At 47.4% G+C, this 18,454-nt stretch overlaps 1 protein-coding gene across 1 annotated transcript in view; it reads left to right on the forward strand.

The window, feature by feature from the left end:
* Positions 1 to 8,959: 8,959 nt before the first annotated feature.
* The window catches only part of PTCHD1 (patched domain containing 1), a 59,542-nt gene continuing 50,047 nt past the window's right edge, over positions 8,960 to 18,454 (forward strand). Inside the window, exon 1 of the mRNA XM_032389584.1 lies at positions 8,960 to 9,353. Within this exon, the coding sequence (XP_032245475.1) occupies positions 9,003 to 9,353 (351 nt within the window). The 5' untranslated portion in view covers positions 8,960 to 9,002. The remainder of the gene's footprint in view (positions 9,354 to 18,454) is intronic.

An 18,454-nucleotide genomic window follows, 5' to 3' on the forward strand; every position in this document is an offset into this window, starting at 1 on the left:
CTAGAGTGAACTTCTAAGCCAAGACAGTGAGGATGGAGCACCAGACAGCATCTCCATGCATTCTCTCCAAAGCTTTTCCAAACCCTACCTCTACATTTCAGGTTGGGTTAGGGAAACATTCTCACTGGTCCCATAGCACCAATGTCCTTTCCACACTCCGCAATTCTGTGGTTTCATCCGTTGGCCTCAGTCCACTACACTGTGGACTCCTCAAAGGCAAGGACTTTATATGCCTTCATGCGCCACATTTAACAAAGTGCCTTGGACCTTCTACCTAGCCCAATAATGTGTGAGGTTGTTTCAAAGCACTTTACATTCATTATTGTATTTCACATCTGAAAATCTCCTTACCAGGGAGATAGCATCATCATCTTTAATCATTCTGATTTTATGGACAGAAAGCTAAAATACAGTGATGAGACAGAGCTAGATGAAGGACCACATTTGCTGATGGCTAGGCCAGTGGCCAAACTAGTTTCTGCTCCTTGGCACACTACAGGCGGTAATAGCATTCACCTGAGGCTAAATCTTTCAACCCATAGCAGAACAGACTATTCCATATCTAGAATAATCCGCTTTACAATATTCAGAAGATGCCTGAAGGTGGAAGCAAAGCAGGCCTAGAAATGCCAAGTCCTATGCTATATCTGAAAAAGGAACCTTTGATTTTTTTTTTCTCCTCTCACTTAACCTCTCCAAGGAACTGCCTCCCAATGTAATTTTTCTACAATTCTAATATCTGTGAATATGTAAATCAGATTTTACTATTAATTAATTCACCAACATAACGCCATTCACTGGAAGGAAGTGATCAGCCATGGGGAACACAATGCCTTGTAGCTCTGTCATTTTTAAAAGTCAAAGCAAGAAGTACACAGTTCTAATAACAGAAGGGATGAAGTGCTTTGTTCTTAGGTTATGCTCTGGAGTACAATTTTTAAAGGGATTAAATATATAAACATCAAAGAAAGACTGCCCTGAAGCTAAGAGTTGTATCAGGAAACCCCCTGCTTTTTTACGTCCCCTATGTTCAAATATAAGACAATGGATCTGGTGATTATAATAGTCTCTACTCACTTTACACAGGAAAGTAAAGGAAGAGAATTAAAGAATTTTTCCCTCTGCAGTATAATGACTGTTGGTGAACCACTAAAAAATGGAAGAATTTCAACAGGCATAAGGTCAGTCTATTTGGTTGCTTTTTTCATTATGTATTTTTTAACCACTCGACAGTTTTCCATTTTAACATTCTGAGGGATTTTTCTTGGTAGAAAAATCTAGACAAGGACTGCAGAAGTTTTACCATCTGCAAAAAGAGTGGGTTGTATTAGATCAGCAAACACTGTGGGCTCCATAACAATATTTTTGTTTGTCCACAGAACTCCTCTGAGGAATACCAACATCAGAAATGAATCCAAACACTGAAAAACTGATTAATGGACAGGAGGTCACAAAATTGCCGCTTTACAACACTATTATATGAACAGCAAATACAGAAATAGCATTAAATTGTTTATAATATTCATAGCATATTATGTTATCTGATTAAGATGTTTTTGACGTATTATGATACCCAGTCAAGGCATTTTAGAAAAGGAATTAAGTCAATTGTGCTGAGAAGAAGAATGAGTGAACAGAAAAACATAGATTTTGATATCAGATAGGCCTAGATTCTATTTATACTTCCATTGCAGTGTAACCCTGCATAAGATATTTAATCTCCTTAATCCTCAGTCTCCTCTCTCTTTAAAATGGGTATGACAATTCTTAATAGCCCATGGTAATTTTGCAAATTACAAAGGTAAGATATGGGAAAGTGCCTAGGGCTAAACTTAGCACATAAAATGCATTAAAATGTTCTTTCCCCCATGTTCTATTATTTCTGTAAGTTGTCTGCAGAATTACTCCTAAAATTCAAGAGATTATTTTTTAGAGTCAGTTCTAATGTATCCCTGTAAATGTCCCCCTCCCCATACAAACACATCACAAAGGCATAAAAGTATTGGGCACAATTTTAAATATGATTCTATTGGATTTAGTGTTCCACCAATTTAAATATATTTCCATTTTAATTGGCCTGGCTTAGAAAAAAAATTGTCGACCCCCTGGATTATATTATTCTAAAGAATCTCTTTAGCTCTAATTTTTCTCTAAAAACGGTTTAGAAGTGATGGGGGCTAGAAGGGGGAGGAGTACCTAGGTTTAAGTGGATCTGTCCCTGGTGCTGAAAGTGGAAAATGTACCTAAACTCTCCTCATTTAGGTGTGGTGGACGGAAAGCTAGTTTAACTTAATGAAAAAACCCGAGCTGCACTTAGTTTGATATCAAGAAAGTGGCATTACTCAGAACGTCCCAAAACTTTAAGATGATCCCAAGGGAAGAGAGAAGGGGTCCTCTAGCAGCTCAGCCAAGTGATCAAAGGGCTATAAAAAAAACCTGACACATAATATCATTAACATGTAGATATCTATAACATTAGATAACAGAGACACTCAAATCAGCAAGATGCTAATTCTAGACTAAAGGCATTCTAAAACTAGAGACTAACCAGATATCATTTATGCCTTTTTTGAGACCCACACCATTGTTGTGAGCTCTCCTCTGACATTTCCCTTACTCAGGTTCATATTTTAGTCTTCGGTAGATGTATCAATAACTCTATTAAACTAAAAATTCATTGAGAGCAGGGAATCCCTTGCTCTATTTCTCCTAGTTGTTGAATACAGTAGAAACTTACTGCTAATTGGAATAAAATTACCCAATCGAGTTAAATTAATCAATGTTGGTGTGCCAGTCAAAGAAAGCTTATTAGATATGTGAGCTAGGATTTTAAGAGAACCTTGAAGTATGGAAAGGTTTTGGAATGTGAAGAGAAGGTAAGGCCATGCTTTATGTTAGGAGAAAAAAGTAAAGCACAGATTTGGACCTGGGTGAGCACAGACACCCAGCTAGTGTGTTCCAAAATGTCTCTTCCTGAGAGGGAACTAAGCCATAAGAGACTCTTAACGATAGAGAACAAACTGAGGGTTGCTGGAGGGGAGGTGGGTGGGGGATAGGCTAGATAGGTGATGGGTATTAAGGAGGGCACCTGTTGTGATGAGCACTGGGTGTTGTATGTAAGTCATGAGTCACTGAATTCTACTCCTGAAACCAATATTGCACTGTATTTTAACTACCTAAAATTTAAATAAATAAATAAAAAGAAAGAAAGAAGGAAAGAGAGAGAAAGAAAGAAAGAAATTTTTTAAATCCCATTTACAAAAAACAAAAACAAAACAAAAACCCAAAAATGTATCTCCCTGAATCAGTGCATGAAATATCCCTCTCTCTTAGCCCTGAGTCCTATGTTTATTCAGGAAAATGATTCTGCATGACTTTTTTCCGTATGTCATGATAGATCACTTTTTTAAAAGACTCATGATGATACTGACTGAGTTGGCAAAATACCCTGAAAAACACAGATATCCAATTAGCACACTTTCCTTTAGGATGGCAGAAACACCCAACACTTAAAAAATATGAGTGTTACTGAGATTGGAATAGTATAAAGGAGTGATAAGCACACTATCCTAGGTACTACCCTAAATTGTAGCTGCCCAAATATCCTTTGCATGATCCTGCTATGCATAGTGACTTCATGGTTGACATCGAACTGTTTAGATTTAACATATATGCATGAAAATATTTTGTTGTCTCTCTGGCAGAAAATGGTGGTATGATTATTGAAAGCTAGTGAGTGACACACTTGTTACACAAGAGTAGACCCCTGTTTCTAACCTTATCAAACCAAATACGCTTTTGAGTCCACACTCCCTCCACACCATGATTAATCCCTCTGGCATCCCTGAGAAGACTGAGCCAAGAGACTTACTCCAAATGTAACAGATGATAGGAATCCCCTCCCAAGTGAGAATACTTCATTAATTTTATCAACAAATTTAATTCCCATGAAGTAATGCCCTTGTCCCTTCCAATTTAACAATAATTAGAAAGTCATCTGTAAGGAGCAGTCTACTTAAAAAGTAGTGATGGATATTTGACCCTAATAGAGATGTAGTCACAGATTTATGTAAAGGATGTTCATCTCAGTGTTATTTATAACAGTAAAAATTTATTTGTTTGTTTGTTTGTTTTTAGAGGGGCGGAGGGGCAGATAGAAAGAGAGAATCTTAGGCAGGTTCCTTGTCCAGCACACAGCCCAGATGTGGGGCTAGACCTCACAACCCTGAGATCATAACCTGAGCCAAAATCAGGAGTCAGATGCTTAACCAACTGAGCTACCCAGGCGCCCCAACAGTAAAAATTAAAAAAAAAAAAACCTAAATGCCCAAAAATAGAATATAAGTTAAATAAATCCAGTTTTAGCCATTTGATGGAATCCTATGCAGCCATTAAAATGTTTTATAGCAATATTAATCAACATGAGAAAAAGCTTACGATCTATTTAACGGGAAAAAAAAATGTTTACCAAACAGAATCTTTACTATGGCTTTCAATTTCAGAAAAAGTGTATAAACATTTCATATACATTGCCTAAGCCCTCCTGCCAAAGACCACTAGGAACACACCAGTAGTTGAATGAGCTGGGTTTATTTTTTGTTGCAGTGAAGGAGAACATGCACCATGGGGAACTGAGGGGCATCTCAATAAGAAGGGTTTGTGTTTGTGTTAAGTAATTTAGGGGAAAGTTTAAGGCAGCGGGGCTTACTGTAGATTGGGTGCCGTCAGGAAGTAGGGGTAGTTTTATGATTGGGTGTTTTAACAAATCTTTATCTAAGAGAGAAGACTAGACCGAAGCTAAAGCTGGAATTTGTTTAAAAATAAAAAACACAATAATCACTCCTATTAGCCAGGATAGGGACTTGTTTGGTCATTTTTGGGATTTGGACAACGCTCATGCTTCTTCATCTGTGTTCAGACATGATTATGGAGTGGTCCTAATTTTGTCTGGATCCATCACAGTTACCGAATGACCTTATCTGACATTAGTGTTTTGGAGAATAGTTTTTATTCAAAAGGAGAACACAGAAGCTTAGTTGTGAGTACCAGGGCAGCTCCCAGCAATACCAAGTCCCAAATGATAATACCAGGCCAGCTCCTGGATGGCAGGGGCTGATGTTCTTTTCCACACACACATATTCAAGAAAGACTAGAGTTATGACAGATAATCGTTAACTAGATGTTTGTGATATTCCAGGCACTGTTTTAAGTGCCTTACATCTTTTAACCAATTTACTCCCCACAGCGACTCTATGAGATAGGTACTATTAATTATTCCCATTTTCCAGAACAGGAAAGTATGGCATAAGGAGGTGAAGTTACTCACCCAACTTATCACAGTAAGTAGTGGAGCATGGATTCAACTTAGTGGCTATGGAACCAGCAGCCCAAACCTCTGCATTATATTGTCTATGTGTGCAATAAATTATCACCGGTGGCTACCTTTGAAAGGCAGTGCGAGTAACAGGGCTATGGAGTCGTTCCGTTTCCTTCTTTTTCTAGTTCTTATTTTCTAAATTTTCTACAATTAAAATGTATCAATTTTTAATCAGAAAAAGGAATAATTTACAAATGTACTGATGGAAGCTCTATTCCCAAGGTCATTGTCCCAAATGCAAACCCAGGTCTTTGGTGGTGGTAACGCTCCCCTGAACATCTGAATCAAGAGAAGAAAAATCACATCGGGAGGAGGCGACACCCCCCACGCTCTTGCTCCAACTCAATTTAGGTAATACTAACGGAATTTCCCGCAATACAAAGTGGCAGCAAGATCCACTCTGAGGCCATTCAGTGTCTCTGAATTAAAGGAGGCAGGGTGGAAGCTGCCCCACATATACATCGAGACGATTAGGAATAGAGTTGGAAGGACTAGAAGCAAAATGCCTGGGTCTCAAATGAAAGGCCTTTCCGTGTAGGAGGACAACAGTCCCACCCGGGCCAGCTGACCAACGCTGGGTTTCTCCAGCTCTCAGATTCAGCCCAGGCGCTGAGAAAGGGGATGCCTACTCTTCAGCCTGCGTGAGGGCTCACATTAAGAGGCCGGACATTCTCGGGTCTCGAGTGAACCAAGGTTAGGAGGGAACCATTTCGAGGGACAAAGACTTCAGAATGAAAAGAGCTTCGCCAAAATGTTAAAGGCTCCCAAGGAGACCTGTCGGTTGGTTTGCCTTCTCTTACTTTTGTCGCTGCGCTGGCGTCAGGGCATACGAAACATCTCTGTTCGCTCCGCGCGCAAAGACCGACTTTAGTTAGGCCTCCTGAGAGGTGCCCACCCACCAGCTGCCGCCAGCTCAGCGGCAAAGAACTGGGCTCACAGTATTTCCCACTGCCACCGCACACACACCCCCCGCCCTTTCCGCCTTTCCTTCTGCCCCGGCTGAGAGCCACGCAGGGCATCCACCCTGCCATTTAGCACCTCGGCTGCACAGTGGTGGGTGGTTTCCCAAAGCGTGTGCCCTCGCAGCCACTTGCGCTTGCCTCGCCAGTTGCAGGGGCACAAGTCAAAGAGGCTTTTCCCTCCGCGATCATCGTGAATCAGCAAAGCGCTGCAGAGCAGCGGCGTCTCCTCGAGCAGATATTACGATGCTGGGGGAAGGGCACAAGTGGAGTGTTGCAGGGGAATTTCTAGCCCCTCCCAACGTGGCCCTCCCGGGGACGACGATAGTGGGGTGGGGGTGGGGGAGGTGTTGGCTGGAAGCTGCTGTTTGAACCTAGGCGCCCGGGGGGAGCCTTTGGAAACAGAGATCGGTGTGGGGGAATAGCAAGGGTGAGCCGGGAAAGTGGACTAGAGTGGATGGGTAGAAGGACCTAGGGAGCAGGCAGAGCAGAGCGGGTGCGCCCCCGGGGTGGGCAGCGCAGCAGTTGCAGGTGCTGCTGAGGGAATGTAGGAAGTAGGGTCTGGTGTGGGGGAAGGGAAGAGAGAAACCAAAAAAGGAGGATTTCCCAGCCCAGGACTTCCTGTTTCTAACGTGCAAGTTCCCAAGTTCAGTTTGAGAAGTGAAGGGCCGTTTGGCATTGGGGAGTCTGGAATGGGAACGTTAGGGGAATACCTCCCTGAATCGCGTTCTCCCACCCATTTCTCTCTCCCTCTCCTCTTGTCCTCTCCTCCTCCTCCCCTCAGTCCTCCTCCTCTTCCTCTCCCTATTCCGTCTCCCTTCAGCTTCAGTATGCTTGTCCATGCTCTGTAGTGCGGACTACACTCCAGGGACCGCGCCTCCAGTCGCCACCGCCTCTCCTTTGACCCTGGGCACTGGGAGGCCAAGCGGGAGCGACAGGAGGCATGGAACGGAAAAACCGAGCGCTCGGAGCGCAAAACCTTGCGACCCCTCACCGCGCACCAGTCCCCACCCCCTTAGCCGGACCGAGCGCCTCAGTGGCCCAGACTCCGAGATCTGGTTCGGTTTGAGTTGCAATGGATGGACCCCGGGGCTTAGAGCGCACAACGAAACGCGCTAAATTGTACCTGTGCGTGGCCGTTCCCGCCGCCGCCGCAGGTCTATCCCGGGCCGGAAGCCGGCGCCCGCCTTCTCGGGAAATTCTCTGGAGGGGGAGTGCGAGGGGAACCACAGTGGCTGCCTGGTAGCTCAAGGCTGGCGCGCACACGCACACGCCCAACTTTGCCGAGACGTCGGCGCCCCCCGGGCTCCCCCGCGCCCCCTGCGGCTCGGCAGGCTCGAAGACCAGTATCTCTCCAGGTCTGAGATAAGGTGTCCCCCACTCCCACACTTGCGTCTTTGAGAATGAGAAGGCGGGTGTTGGAGAGAAGGGGAGTAACGCTACGGATTCCCGGTTCACAAACACTCTACGCCCGCCCGCAGGGGCGCCGGCTCCAGCCCCGCCGCACCAGGTCCCCCAGACCCGCCTGTGACGACAGAGGGAGGAGGAGGAGGCAGGGCGGAGAGCCGGGAGTCCGGGAGCTCCACCGACTGACCACCAGTACCAGCACTTTTGCTACTGGGGGACGGGGTGGGCGCGCAGATTGAGGGGCGCGCAGAACTGCCCAACCCCAATACACTCTGGAGCGACCCTAAATAAGGGCGAGAAGAAAGATTCTCCACAGACGCCTTTTGGGTGGACGTGCCCCAGACGCACACTTGGACCCTGTGGTCCCGCGGCAGCTGCAGTGTTGGGGATAATTTAAATGGCTCTTACTTGAGAGGAGGCGTGATTTCCACGTTCGAGCGTCTTCGCTCCCCACCCCCTCTCCGCACCAGCCAGTGCGCGCCACCACCTGAGCCTGGCGAGAGCCCGGGCGCACGCAGTCTTCAGCCTCCTCCTTTCCGCCTCTGGGGGTACTTGGCTCTGAGCGGGTCCACCCGACGCCCCCAGGGAGAACTCTTTACTTTTTGTTTGGAAAATAGGGGCCATTTCTTTATTCATCTCTGGGTCTCCCCGGAGGAGGACAGGGGAGGGGACGGCGTTCGAGGCGGGCCGGGCCGGGGGAGGGGAGCGCGGGGAGGGGAGGGGACTGGGTGTAGCCTGGAATTCTCCGTCCTCGTGTTCCTAGGCTGGCGCGCAGAGTCTCCCCGAGATAGCGCCGCCGCCGCTCCCCGCGCCACCCCGTCGTTGGCCTTGGGGGTCGGGTGAGTGGGGTCATGACGCGCCGCGGGGGCTGCTCCGGGCCCCTCCCGCGCTGAGCCGGGACGCGGCCCCGCCGCGCGGAGCCCCTCGGGCTGGGAGGCGGCGGGGGGTGGGGAGGGCGCACGGGGTAGGGCGGGGTGGGGGCGGCGCGGAGGCCGCCAGGCTGGGGGGCTCTCTGGGCCGGCGCGGCCGCGGGCAGGAGGGCGTGTCTCCGGCCCGAGGGGACCCTCCCGAGGCGCGGCGCGGGACTCCCCGATGGTGGTGCCGCGGCTCCGGGAGAGCTCCGGGTCTCGCCTCCGCCGCCGCCGCCGCCGCCGCCGTCGCCACCGCGGGCGCCACCACCGCCGCCGCCGCCGCCGCCGCCGCCCGAGCCCGCGCCGAGCGTGCGCCTCGCCCTCCTCCCGCGCCCGCTCTGCTCTAGGATGCTGCGGCAGGTTCTGCACAGGGGCTTGAGGACGTGTTTCTCCCGGCTCGGCCACTTCATTGCCAGTCACCCGGTCTTCTTCGCCTCGGCGCCCGTGCTCATCTCCATCCTGCTCGGCGCCAGCTTCAGCCGCTACCAGGTCGAGGAGAGCGTGGAGCACCTGCTGGCGCCCCAGCACAGCCTCGCCAAGATCGAGCGCAACCTCGTCAACAGCCTCTTCCCGGTCAACCGCTCCAAGCACCGACTCTACTCGGACCTGCAGACCCCCGGGCGCTACGGTCGGGTCATCGTCACCTCCTTCCAGAAAGCCAACATGCTGGACCAGCATCACACCGACCTGATCTTAAAGGTGAGAGGGGGGCGGGCGCGGGCAGCCTCCGCCGGCGCCGCTGCCGCGGCTGGGCTGGCTCTGCGCGGGGGTCCGGGCTGAGAGCGCCGCCTCTCCCATCCCAGGCGGCTGCCGCAGGGGCTCCCCTGCACCGCGCGCCCCTCGGAGGCCGCCCGGAGCCTCCTAGCCTCCTGGGCGGGGAGCGTCCGGGTCCGGGCCCGGCCCTGCCCTCGCCGCTGTCGCCGCCACCCCGGCAGCTGCTGCAACAGTTGGGGCGGCGGCAGCCACGGTGCTGTGGTCCGTGCGCTTGTTTTGGTCGCAGTGGTCTTGGGGGTGGGGAGGCTTGGGGGGTAACTGGGCCAAGAAGGAGCAGAACAAGAGGAGACATTGTAGAAAGTCCTGGTACTTGAAAACAAAATATTACGCTTGGGAGGGGGGAAGGATTCAGAGACCCCTCTTCCCTGTCCCCATTCTTTACCCCCTTCCTCTGACCTTTGGAGTGATTTCAGAAAGGCTGCTCGGAGGGGCTGGGGCCGTGAGGGGGCAAAGGAATGTGAGGCGGGATGGTGAGGAAAATGTCTCCTACCCACCCAGAAAGAAGTGTGGTCCCTGGCGAGGACGCGGGGCTGCCCTGCTGCCCTCTTCCCAGAGCGAGGTGGCCATCTCTGTCTTTTGGGGTAGGAAATGGTGTCTGTCGTTCGCAGTTATTTTGTCTTGCACAAGTAGCTCCCCTCTTCCGAAATGCAAAAACTTCTTTGGGAAAACAGTGATTCGACTAATCCACTTTTGTTTGGGTGCATTTGGGCGTGAGGGTGAGGGGCAGAGCCAGAAGGGTGAGGACAGAAGCCCGGCTGTGTGGCCCTAAGAAGAGCACAGGAAACCAAGCAGCTGGTTAGAGGGGGACGCTCGTGGAAACAGGTTGTGCCGTCAGCCTGAGGTGGAAATTTGATGTGAAAATGAGGTTAATGGTGATAACTTTCAGGAAGTTCCTAAGAAAAGCAGAGGAGTGAGGACTAGAGATGGAAAAGTGGAGACCTTCAGAGAGAAAAGCAAAAATAGGTGAAAATGTTCCATCCAAGTCCCTGGTGGGAATTGTGGGGCTTGTTTACTTAAGGGGCCCCTCTGCGGAGGGCAGGGGACAACCAGTCCCAGCTGGAGCCCTGGGGCAGAGGCATAAAAGGGGCTGGTTTTGTGAGGGTCTCCGGTCCAGATCTGGGATTAGAGGTCGGTTAGATTTCTAGTCCACTTATGCCACGGGGGGTCAGCCAGTGAACCTGGGGAACTCTCTCCTCTTTCCCTCTACAGGTAACCCTCTATATCCCTGGAGACCAGCGAATTTTCCTATGTTATTTCCCTCCCTCTCTCTGTTGATGTGTTACCTATGGGCAATTAGTAATGAGGGCAACCCGACTAGGGACTCAGTGGAATTAGGACCTTCCCACGTTGAGTGGCTTGTGATATTTTAAATGGCACACACATCATCACAGAACCTTAGTAACAGTGGTCTGGAAATACTGCTTTTCTCATGATTATGCTTCCAACATCGAAGTGAGGGGTTTTTTTGTTGTTTTTTTGTGTGTGTGTGTCAATACTCCAGTGAACATATTCTGACACACAGAAAAATACTGCCCCAAATTTCCCCAAGAAAACACATAGTAGTTTCATCACAGGCTTAAGGAAACTATAATTTAGCCAGTCCTGACAGCTGGAAAGCTGCCCCACGTTTTGATAGATGATCTACTAAATGATGTATCTCTTTGTATTTTTTTTTTCCAAGGTGATGTTTCTACTGGCTTTTTCTCCCCCTAACAAACCGTCACGCCACTGTGACGGGCACTCACCAGTTACATTCACTCTCAAGGTTAATGAGACATCAACAGGCACATCAGACCTCTTTTCAACAGGATTGTTTCTCTCCTATTTGATTTTGATCTGTTCAGGACACAAAACCATATTATCAGAGAAAGTTGGGACTGGAGAGAAAGGGAGGCTGTCTTTGCCTCCATGGCTAAAGGGCAACTTTAAAGGACAGCTGTCTTGTCAGTAAATTGTTTTCAGATTCAAGATGGTTTTTCATGTGCTAGGTATCTGGGGAAAATCAAAACCAAGTCAAATAGTGGTCAGAAGCCATTTCAAGCTGATGGCTCTCTGGTCAAATGAATTCATACAATTTATAAAAACTCAGACCTAGGAAACTGAGGGAATTGCCTCAATTTTATATATCCATTTTTTTCTTTCTACATCTAACTCTTATATCTGGACAGTTCCGAGCTGGGGGACAGAAAAATGGACCTCCAGTAGTCATGGTAATGTGAAGTAGGGAAACGAGCACTTATCATAATTTGTCTTTCTTCCCATGAGATGAAGATGTGTCCTTTACAAAACGTGTCAGGAGTCAAAGAGTCACTGTTTCTGCCCGTACTAGTGTTATTCTGATACTTTGCTGCTGGAATCAAGGATAGCCCTGACAGCTAACATTACACACAGCACCATCCAGCTCCTGCCTATTTGATGGCATCACATTTGAAACGAAGTGGACAAAACATAAGCAGGGTTTTATGAAGGCTTTCTCAGGCCCCGTTACGAAACCAGAGGAAGAACCTTGCAGGGCTGTGTCATTACTCCTCATGGTGCTCTGCGGTTGTACCCATTTTACGAAGGAGATCCTTCTTGGGATATTAGTCCAGTTATTTTTTGAGCAAAAATAGACTGGGAAGGGATGACAACAAAAAATACAAACCCAGGTTGATTTTTTTTAAATACAATTGAGAGTAACACCAAGAAAAAAAATCTACACTGGTCTCATTCGGAGAAGCTTTCTCAAATTTGTGCAGGTGACATGGTTGCCATACTCAGAGTGTACAGTGTAGATTTCCACCGCAAACTGTGAGAGGGGTGACTGTCCCTAGCAATGGTTTCCTCTGAGGTCTGCGGGGCAAAGAGGTAATTTGGGGTGAAGGGGGTGGGACCTGATGGTGCTGATAAAGGATCAACCATTAATTTCTGGACATCTTTAAAAGTCTTCGTTCCACTAGAAGATTAAATTTAGCTCATTATTATATTTTAACAGAAAATCCATGATGTTCATCTTGGAGCAAATTTCAGAGTAGCCCCTCATGAGCTTTTATAAATCTGTTTCTTCTTGATCACTGAAAATGAAGTGTAAGGAGGTCTTGTTGGTAATTGATCTGGGCTGTTACCAAGACACTACTTGATTTATCCCAGAATCATCCATGTAGAATGAAGAACCAGTTTAGCCCAGTCCTTACAAGAATGATATCACCTTTATACCACACACAGTACGTTTAAACACAGCAAACGCCTCAGGGTAAAAGTGCTGTGATCCCATTTTACAGAGGAGAAATCTGCTCCTTACAAATTCACTGACTTGTCCATGGCAAGAAGACGAGGACAGAAACAGGACAGGACCCGACAGGGTTTTGACCTCCAGTCCAGTACTCTTCACTCTAATTTACTGCCTCCCATACGATAAACTACTCGAATGACTTAAAATGTACATATTTTAAATCCAAATGAAGTATATTTGACTAAAGTCTCATTCTCGTCTCACAGTGTTGTCTTGACAGTGATAACTGGATGGTGAGGACATTTTCTTGACTGATTCTGTCTGGTGTCCGTGAAAATCCCCAGAGAGAAACTCTAAATGCCCAAAGTAAAGCATAAGATGTGTGGAATTAGCAATACACGAAGATAAAAAGATAAAATGTTTTACTGGAAAAATCTCTGGATGATTGGGTGAAGCTATTTCCTACTTGAGCAGTGTTCACTGTCCACGTGGAGTCAACCCCAGTGCCTCACACAGTCGCTGGCACATTCTAAACCCTCACTAAACCCTCACTAACTACTTGGCACATGGACCTGCCCTAGTTTATTCAGACATTTATGTGACGGGTAAAGAAAACTCCATAGAAACTACCTTGAAACGTATTTTCAAAATGACATGTTTTTATTTTTGCAGTTTCTAGGCTTCTCTTTTTCCATGATACCATTCTTCCTTCCTTGATAACCTCTGTAGTCCTATTAAAACATATTTCAGTTTTCAAATTGTGTAGGGGCATTTCCTTTGTACAACTTCTTCTTCTTCTTTGAAGGAACCCCCTAGGATATTTTATTCCAAACCAATGGGAAGACACATCCTCACTATGCAGACATTCTTCCACTTAGGGGGAATCTCATTTTGTTCAAATAAATACTGACTTTCAATTTTTTAAAAAAAAACTTTTTATGCTTAAATACGTTAAATAGAACTAAGTTGCAAAACAAGAGTAACAGCGTTTAACTTGGAGTTCATTAATTCAGGCTTTCCAAGAAGGGCAGCCGAACTGCTGGCTCAGGGTCATGAAGACCTCGTAGCTGGATCCAGATGCCAGTTGTTTCCAAATACTGTCCCAGCACTTGTAGCCACTGCAGGAAGAGTCATCGTTCCTCTCTCTGCAGTCTAAGGGTGGGCCAATTCCAGCCGACTTTTGAGCTCAGAAGGTGTTTTTGTATTTTTAAAATATTGTAACAAAACAAAAACAAAGAATATGAGGCAGAGATGGCATGTGGCTCTCAAAGCCTAAAACTATTTACTCTTTGGTCCTTTACATCAAGAAGTTCCTGTACTGTCTTCCAAACCCCTTTACTGGAGCAATTTCCGGAAGTGAGCACTGTTAAGTCACGTGGAAGGCAGCGGTTCTCGCCGAGGGGTGGTTTTGCCCCCAAGGGGACACTTGGCGACGGCTGGACACGTTTTTCACTGTCAGTACTCGGGGGTGGCTGCTGGCATCTGGTGGGTGGAGGTCATGGATGCTGTTAAACATCCTGCAGGCACAGGACAGCGCCCCATAGCAGAGAATTATCTGGCCCCAAACCCTGCTTCAAGGGGTTCCTTTGTGTTTCTCTGGCTTTGTTAGGGCATTTTTTTTTCAGCTGCACTGATTACATAAAATGAAAAAATGCCAAAGAGAAGTTCACATCTTACAGAACTTTGGCTGGAGACAAATACTATGACCTCTTGAGATGTTTTTGAGGGCAGCTGGGCAGAGATCAGATTCTCCAGCGTAATCTTCCCTCTCCCTCACACCTCTGTCCTTTATAGTCTACCCCACTGTAGAGGAACCCAAGAAACCCAATGCAGTGTAGCTGCCTGGATGGCAAAGCTGCTCTGTTGCCGCTGGCCTTGAGACCTGTCGGGATGGCCGTAGCCGGCAGGCCGGACCCACAGCTCTAACAGTCGTCTGCTGGGCCAGGCTCCTCCCGACAGCGTGTAAGGCCCCACTGGGAGCCGTGACCTGCTGAGGAGGCGGGAAGCTGTGCTTTGTTGCCTGGTCCAACTGCTTGGCTTTTCAGAACACAAAACGAAAAAAGAGCTTGCATCCAAGGAACAGTGGGCCAAAGACCCCTGGGTTTGGAGGCCACCTTAAAGGTCATCTTTGCAGATGCTAACACTGGAATCTGCTCTTAGCATCTCAGGGTGCTTTTTCTGGTGACAGGTGCTGTGGCCACTGGAGCAGCCCAGTCCCTTCGGTGAGCTACATGAGTGGCAGGTACTCTTAGAAAAGATGGAGCCCGAGCCTGAAAGGGCAGCGTTTATGCATCTCCTGGGCCAGCCACAGGCCTTTTGCATTTCATCTGTGCACTAGGGGAAAATTAAGGAGAGACTGAGATCACTATTCATTCTCCTTACATTTCATAGATGGTGCATCCCAGTAATCCAAGCACGGTATCATGCTAGGGTTGTCTGCCTTCACTGCACATTTCAGTGGTGTGAGTGGTATCCTCGAATGGCCACCCTGCTTGTCTCCTTTAGATTTGGGGAGCAATCTCTTACTTCCCCATGCAGATGATCACTGGGGGCAAATTTGGGTAAGCTGTTCATTTAAACTGAAATGTAAAAATAAAGCCATAGCGGGATAGGAAGCTCACCTTTTTAATGATGCATAGTATCTTGATAGATGCTCTATTAGAGTAAGAGAAGCCTGATCTTAAAAAATTAACACAAAAACTGAACCTCTCAGGACTCACCAGACTTACAAACCTCGCAAAAAGAACAGATGAGCATTTAACGGGTGACTCCTTCCGCTAAGAGAAGGAGAAGGAAGCTAAAAGAAGTTCTTTGATTCCTGCCTGAGAGGGTGCAGCATCCCTTGGCACAGGAGCTAGGGAGGTGCAAGGTGCTGGGGAATCTGATCGACTTTGACTTTGTGAGATGTTCCATCTGGTACCTGACTTTGGGGCTCAGTGTGAGCCCCAAATGATACTTGAGATAGGCTTGACGCAGACCTTTGAAGTCACCTGCTTGGTAGCACATCACAGCAAGCAGGCCTGTCTGCGGGGCTGCCTGTGCCGCTGCCACATGCCCGGAAGGCCGCAGAACTTCCGAGGACTCCTGCCAGACTGATTTAATGACCAGCAGGGGAGGTGAGTAATCGCTAACCTTTAAAAGAAAAAAAAAAAAAAAAAAAAAAAAGGAAATCAACACCAGTTGTTACTTTATACGGAAAGCCCTAAATAATATGTCGTGCCTTCAACTTCAGAATTCATATTTTGAACAAAAGGAAGCAATGAGGGAAGAAGGAAGCTCTTTTTATCTTCTTGCTCTCTAAGAAATCCTCCTGAGAATATTGTTTCTGGTATTTTGAAAGATCCCCATTGTTAGGTCTTCCACTTTAAGTTTAACTTGTGGGTTCCAAGTAGAGTCGAGATGAGGATTTTCATGCAAGCAGATACCTTGGGAGGTGATATCCAAAAATCCCGGTAAGAATGTGGGGACATGAAACAGGGGGTGGCGGGCAGCCAGTCAGGGGATCCAGGTGTCCACTGCGGGCACCCGGGGCTCAGTGTGGCTGGGGAGCTCTGAGACATACTGGGGCACACACGTCCAAGTTTCCCACCTGTGGGTGAAGACGCCAGCTATTTATTCCCCAACTCTCCAGCCACTATCAGTCAATCGAGCTGCATCTGGGGCACTAAATAAGCCTCTGACAATTCCAGACGCTCTATGTGCCCCCTTGAATCAGAACTGTCCTTGTTGCATTATGAAAGCCTTAGGCGAAGAGCTGCAGGTGTTTCTAGTAAGAGGACTTGGCATGCGGAGGGGAGGGGGCCCTGAGAGCGTCCGCCCCACAGGTCTGACCCCCATCTAGGGTTACACGTCTCGGAGCTTAGGGCTCACATTCCTAGGCCATGTTCCTCCCTTCACTCAACAAAATGGCCATGACTGCATCTCCATGAAGCTACAGGCAAGAATGATCCAGCAGAGCTGTTTCGTTACTCTTGAATTCAAAAACCCGTTTTCATTTTCAGGTCCTCCACTGGATGGTGGTAAAGATGATTCCCAACAGGGCTTGGACACCACCAGGACTGGGGGTTTTCTGTGCCAAACCCCCAGGTCTGAGGGGCCCCGATCCAGCCCCTCTTCATGAATACAAGTCCGCAGGCTGCTTCTCATAGCTCCATCTGCACACAGGGACTCTTGTTGCTCTCTTCCCTAGAAATGCGTTCACTCCTTACTTCGGGTCCAACTCACATGCTTCCTACTTTGTAAGGCCTTCCCACATTCATGGCTCCTTCCGTCCCTTAAGTCTATCTGGCTTTCAGTCATGTCCACATTCCTTAATGCTTAACTATACATTATTATATAATCCACTGTATTGTCGCCTGATATTCTCTCTTAAATAAGACCATAAGCTCTTCAAGGGCAGGAACAATGTCTCATATTCCCAGATTTCTCCCAGAACCTAGCATAATGTGGAGTGTGCAGCAGGTAGTTAATAAATTATTGCCAGTTGATGGTTTATAGGATGGAAAATGTGCTCTCCCTTCCCTATTGATTTATTTTGGTCACACTAGAACTGCTAATTTCTCAGCATTGAAGGTGAGATTCCTTTGCCCATTTTTCCATGGGCACCACGACTTTGCCAAATACCACAGCTGCACCAAATCCTAATTGTCTCAAGGAAAAAAAATGCATCTCGGCTATAGGATGATAACTATAAGCACTCAAAAAAAAATCTTTGTGATACTCAATACACCTTACTTTTGTGAGTTTCGCCTTATAGCCTCTTGTTTTTGTTCTTGTTTTGGTTTGGCATCTAGGCGAGTGGTCATACTGAGTAAAAGAGGAATTGCTCTTGGACTCTTTTTAAGAGTCCAGTCACCTGGATACCTTGTGAAAATACAGGTTCTGCTTCAGCCCGGGGTGGGGCCCGCAAGTCTGCATTTCTAACAAGCTCTCAGGCCACGCTACTGGGCAGTAGAGCGCATGCTGAGTAGCAAGGCTCAGACTTACCTGTTGTGAACAGAACGCTGGATTTGGAGTCAGGGAAACCAAGCTCAAGTCCCAATTTCCAGAACTCCGTGACTTTGAGTAAGTTGCCGACCCTCCCTGAGAAACAGGTTCTTCACCCACACTGAGTGTAATAGCGTCCTCTGCACCCACTTATGGTAAGGACGCACTGAGATAAGGTACGTGACGGCTCTGTGTAACCACAGCCTTCTGTAGGGTATGTGATTGATCATTATTGCTCTTGGCCTTGAAAATGACTGTCATTCCTTCCTAAGTGCCAACTCCCCCAGAGCCATTGTCGCCTGTTGAGTAAATAACACATCTAAGTTTTTTTTTTCCCCTTTGATCCAGCAGGCCATAGTGGGTACTCAATCTCCATTCTTAATACTCAGATTGGTAATTTGTTGGTTTTTAATGACTCCATTTGGGTCGTAACAGATGACTGGATTCATCCTACTGCTGAACATGCAGCTCCTAAGTTCTTAGGCAGGCAGAGCTATCAATTGGGTGGACTGCATTTTGCCTCCTCGAGGTGGTTTCTTGGGGTTCAGAACCTCATCTTCATGCTTGACAGGGCTTCACACACAAAGGAAGCCTTCACTTCCTGCCCAGGGAAGTGTCTTTGGAATTAAAAGCTCTGGGAGGCTGTGGGCTCCTGCTTCAAGGTTCCCTTCACCACTCCTCACAGCATGCCAGACAGGGATTCTCCAGCTATTTAGGTGAGAGAGTTGATAACTCTCCTCTCTCACTTAATTTACATGACTACAGTGTTTCCCTGAGAAATCTTGCCGACATAAGTAGATCTGCAAGCACTTCAAAGGGAAAGTGCCCT

Source organism: Phoca vitulina, unplaced genomic scaffold, assembly GCF_004348235.1.
Source record: "Phoca vitulina isolate PV1807 unplaced genomic scaffold, GSC_HSeal_1.0 scaffold55, whole genome shotgun sequence".
Taxonomy (NCBI): Eukaryota; Metazoa; Chordata; class Mammalia; order Carnivora; family Phocidae; genus Phoca; species Phoca vitulina.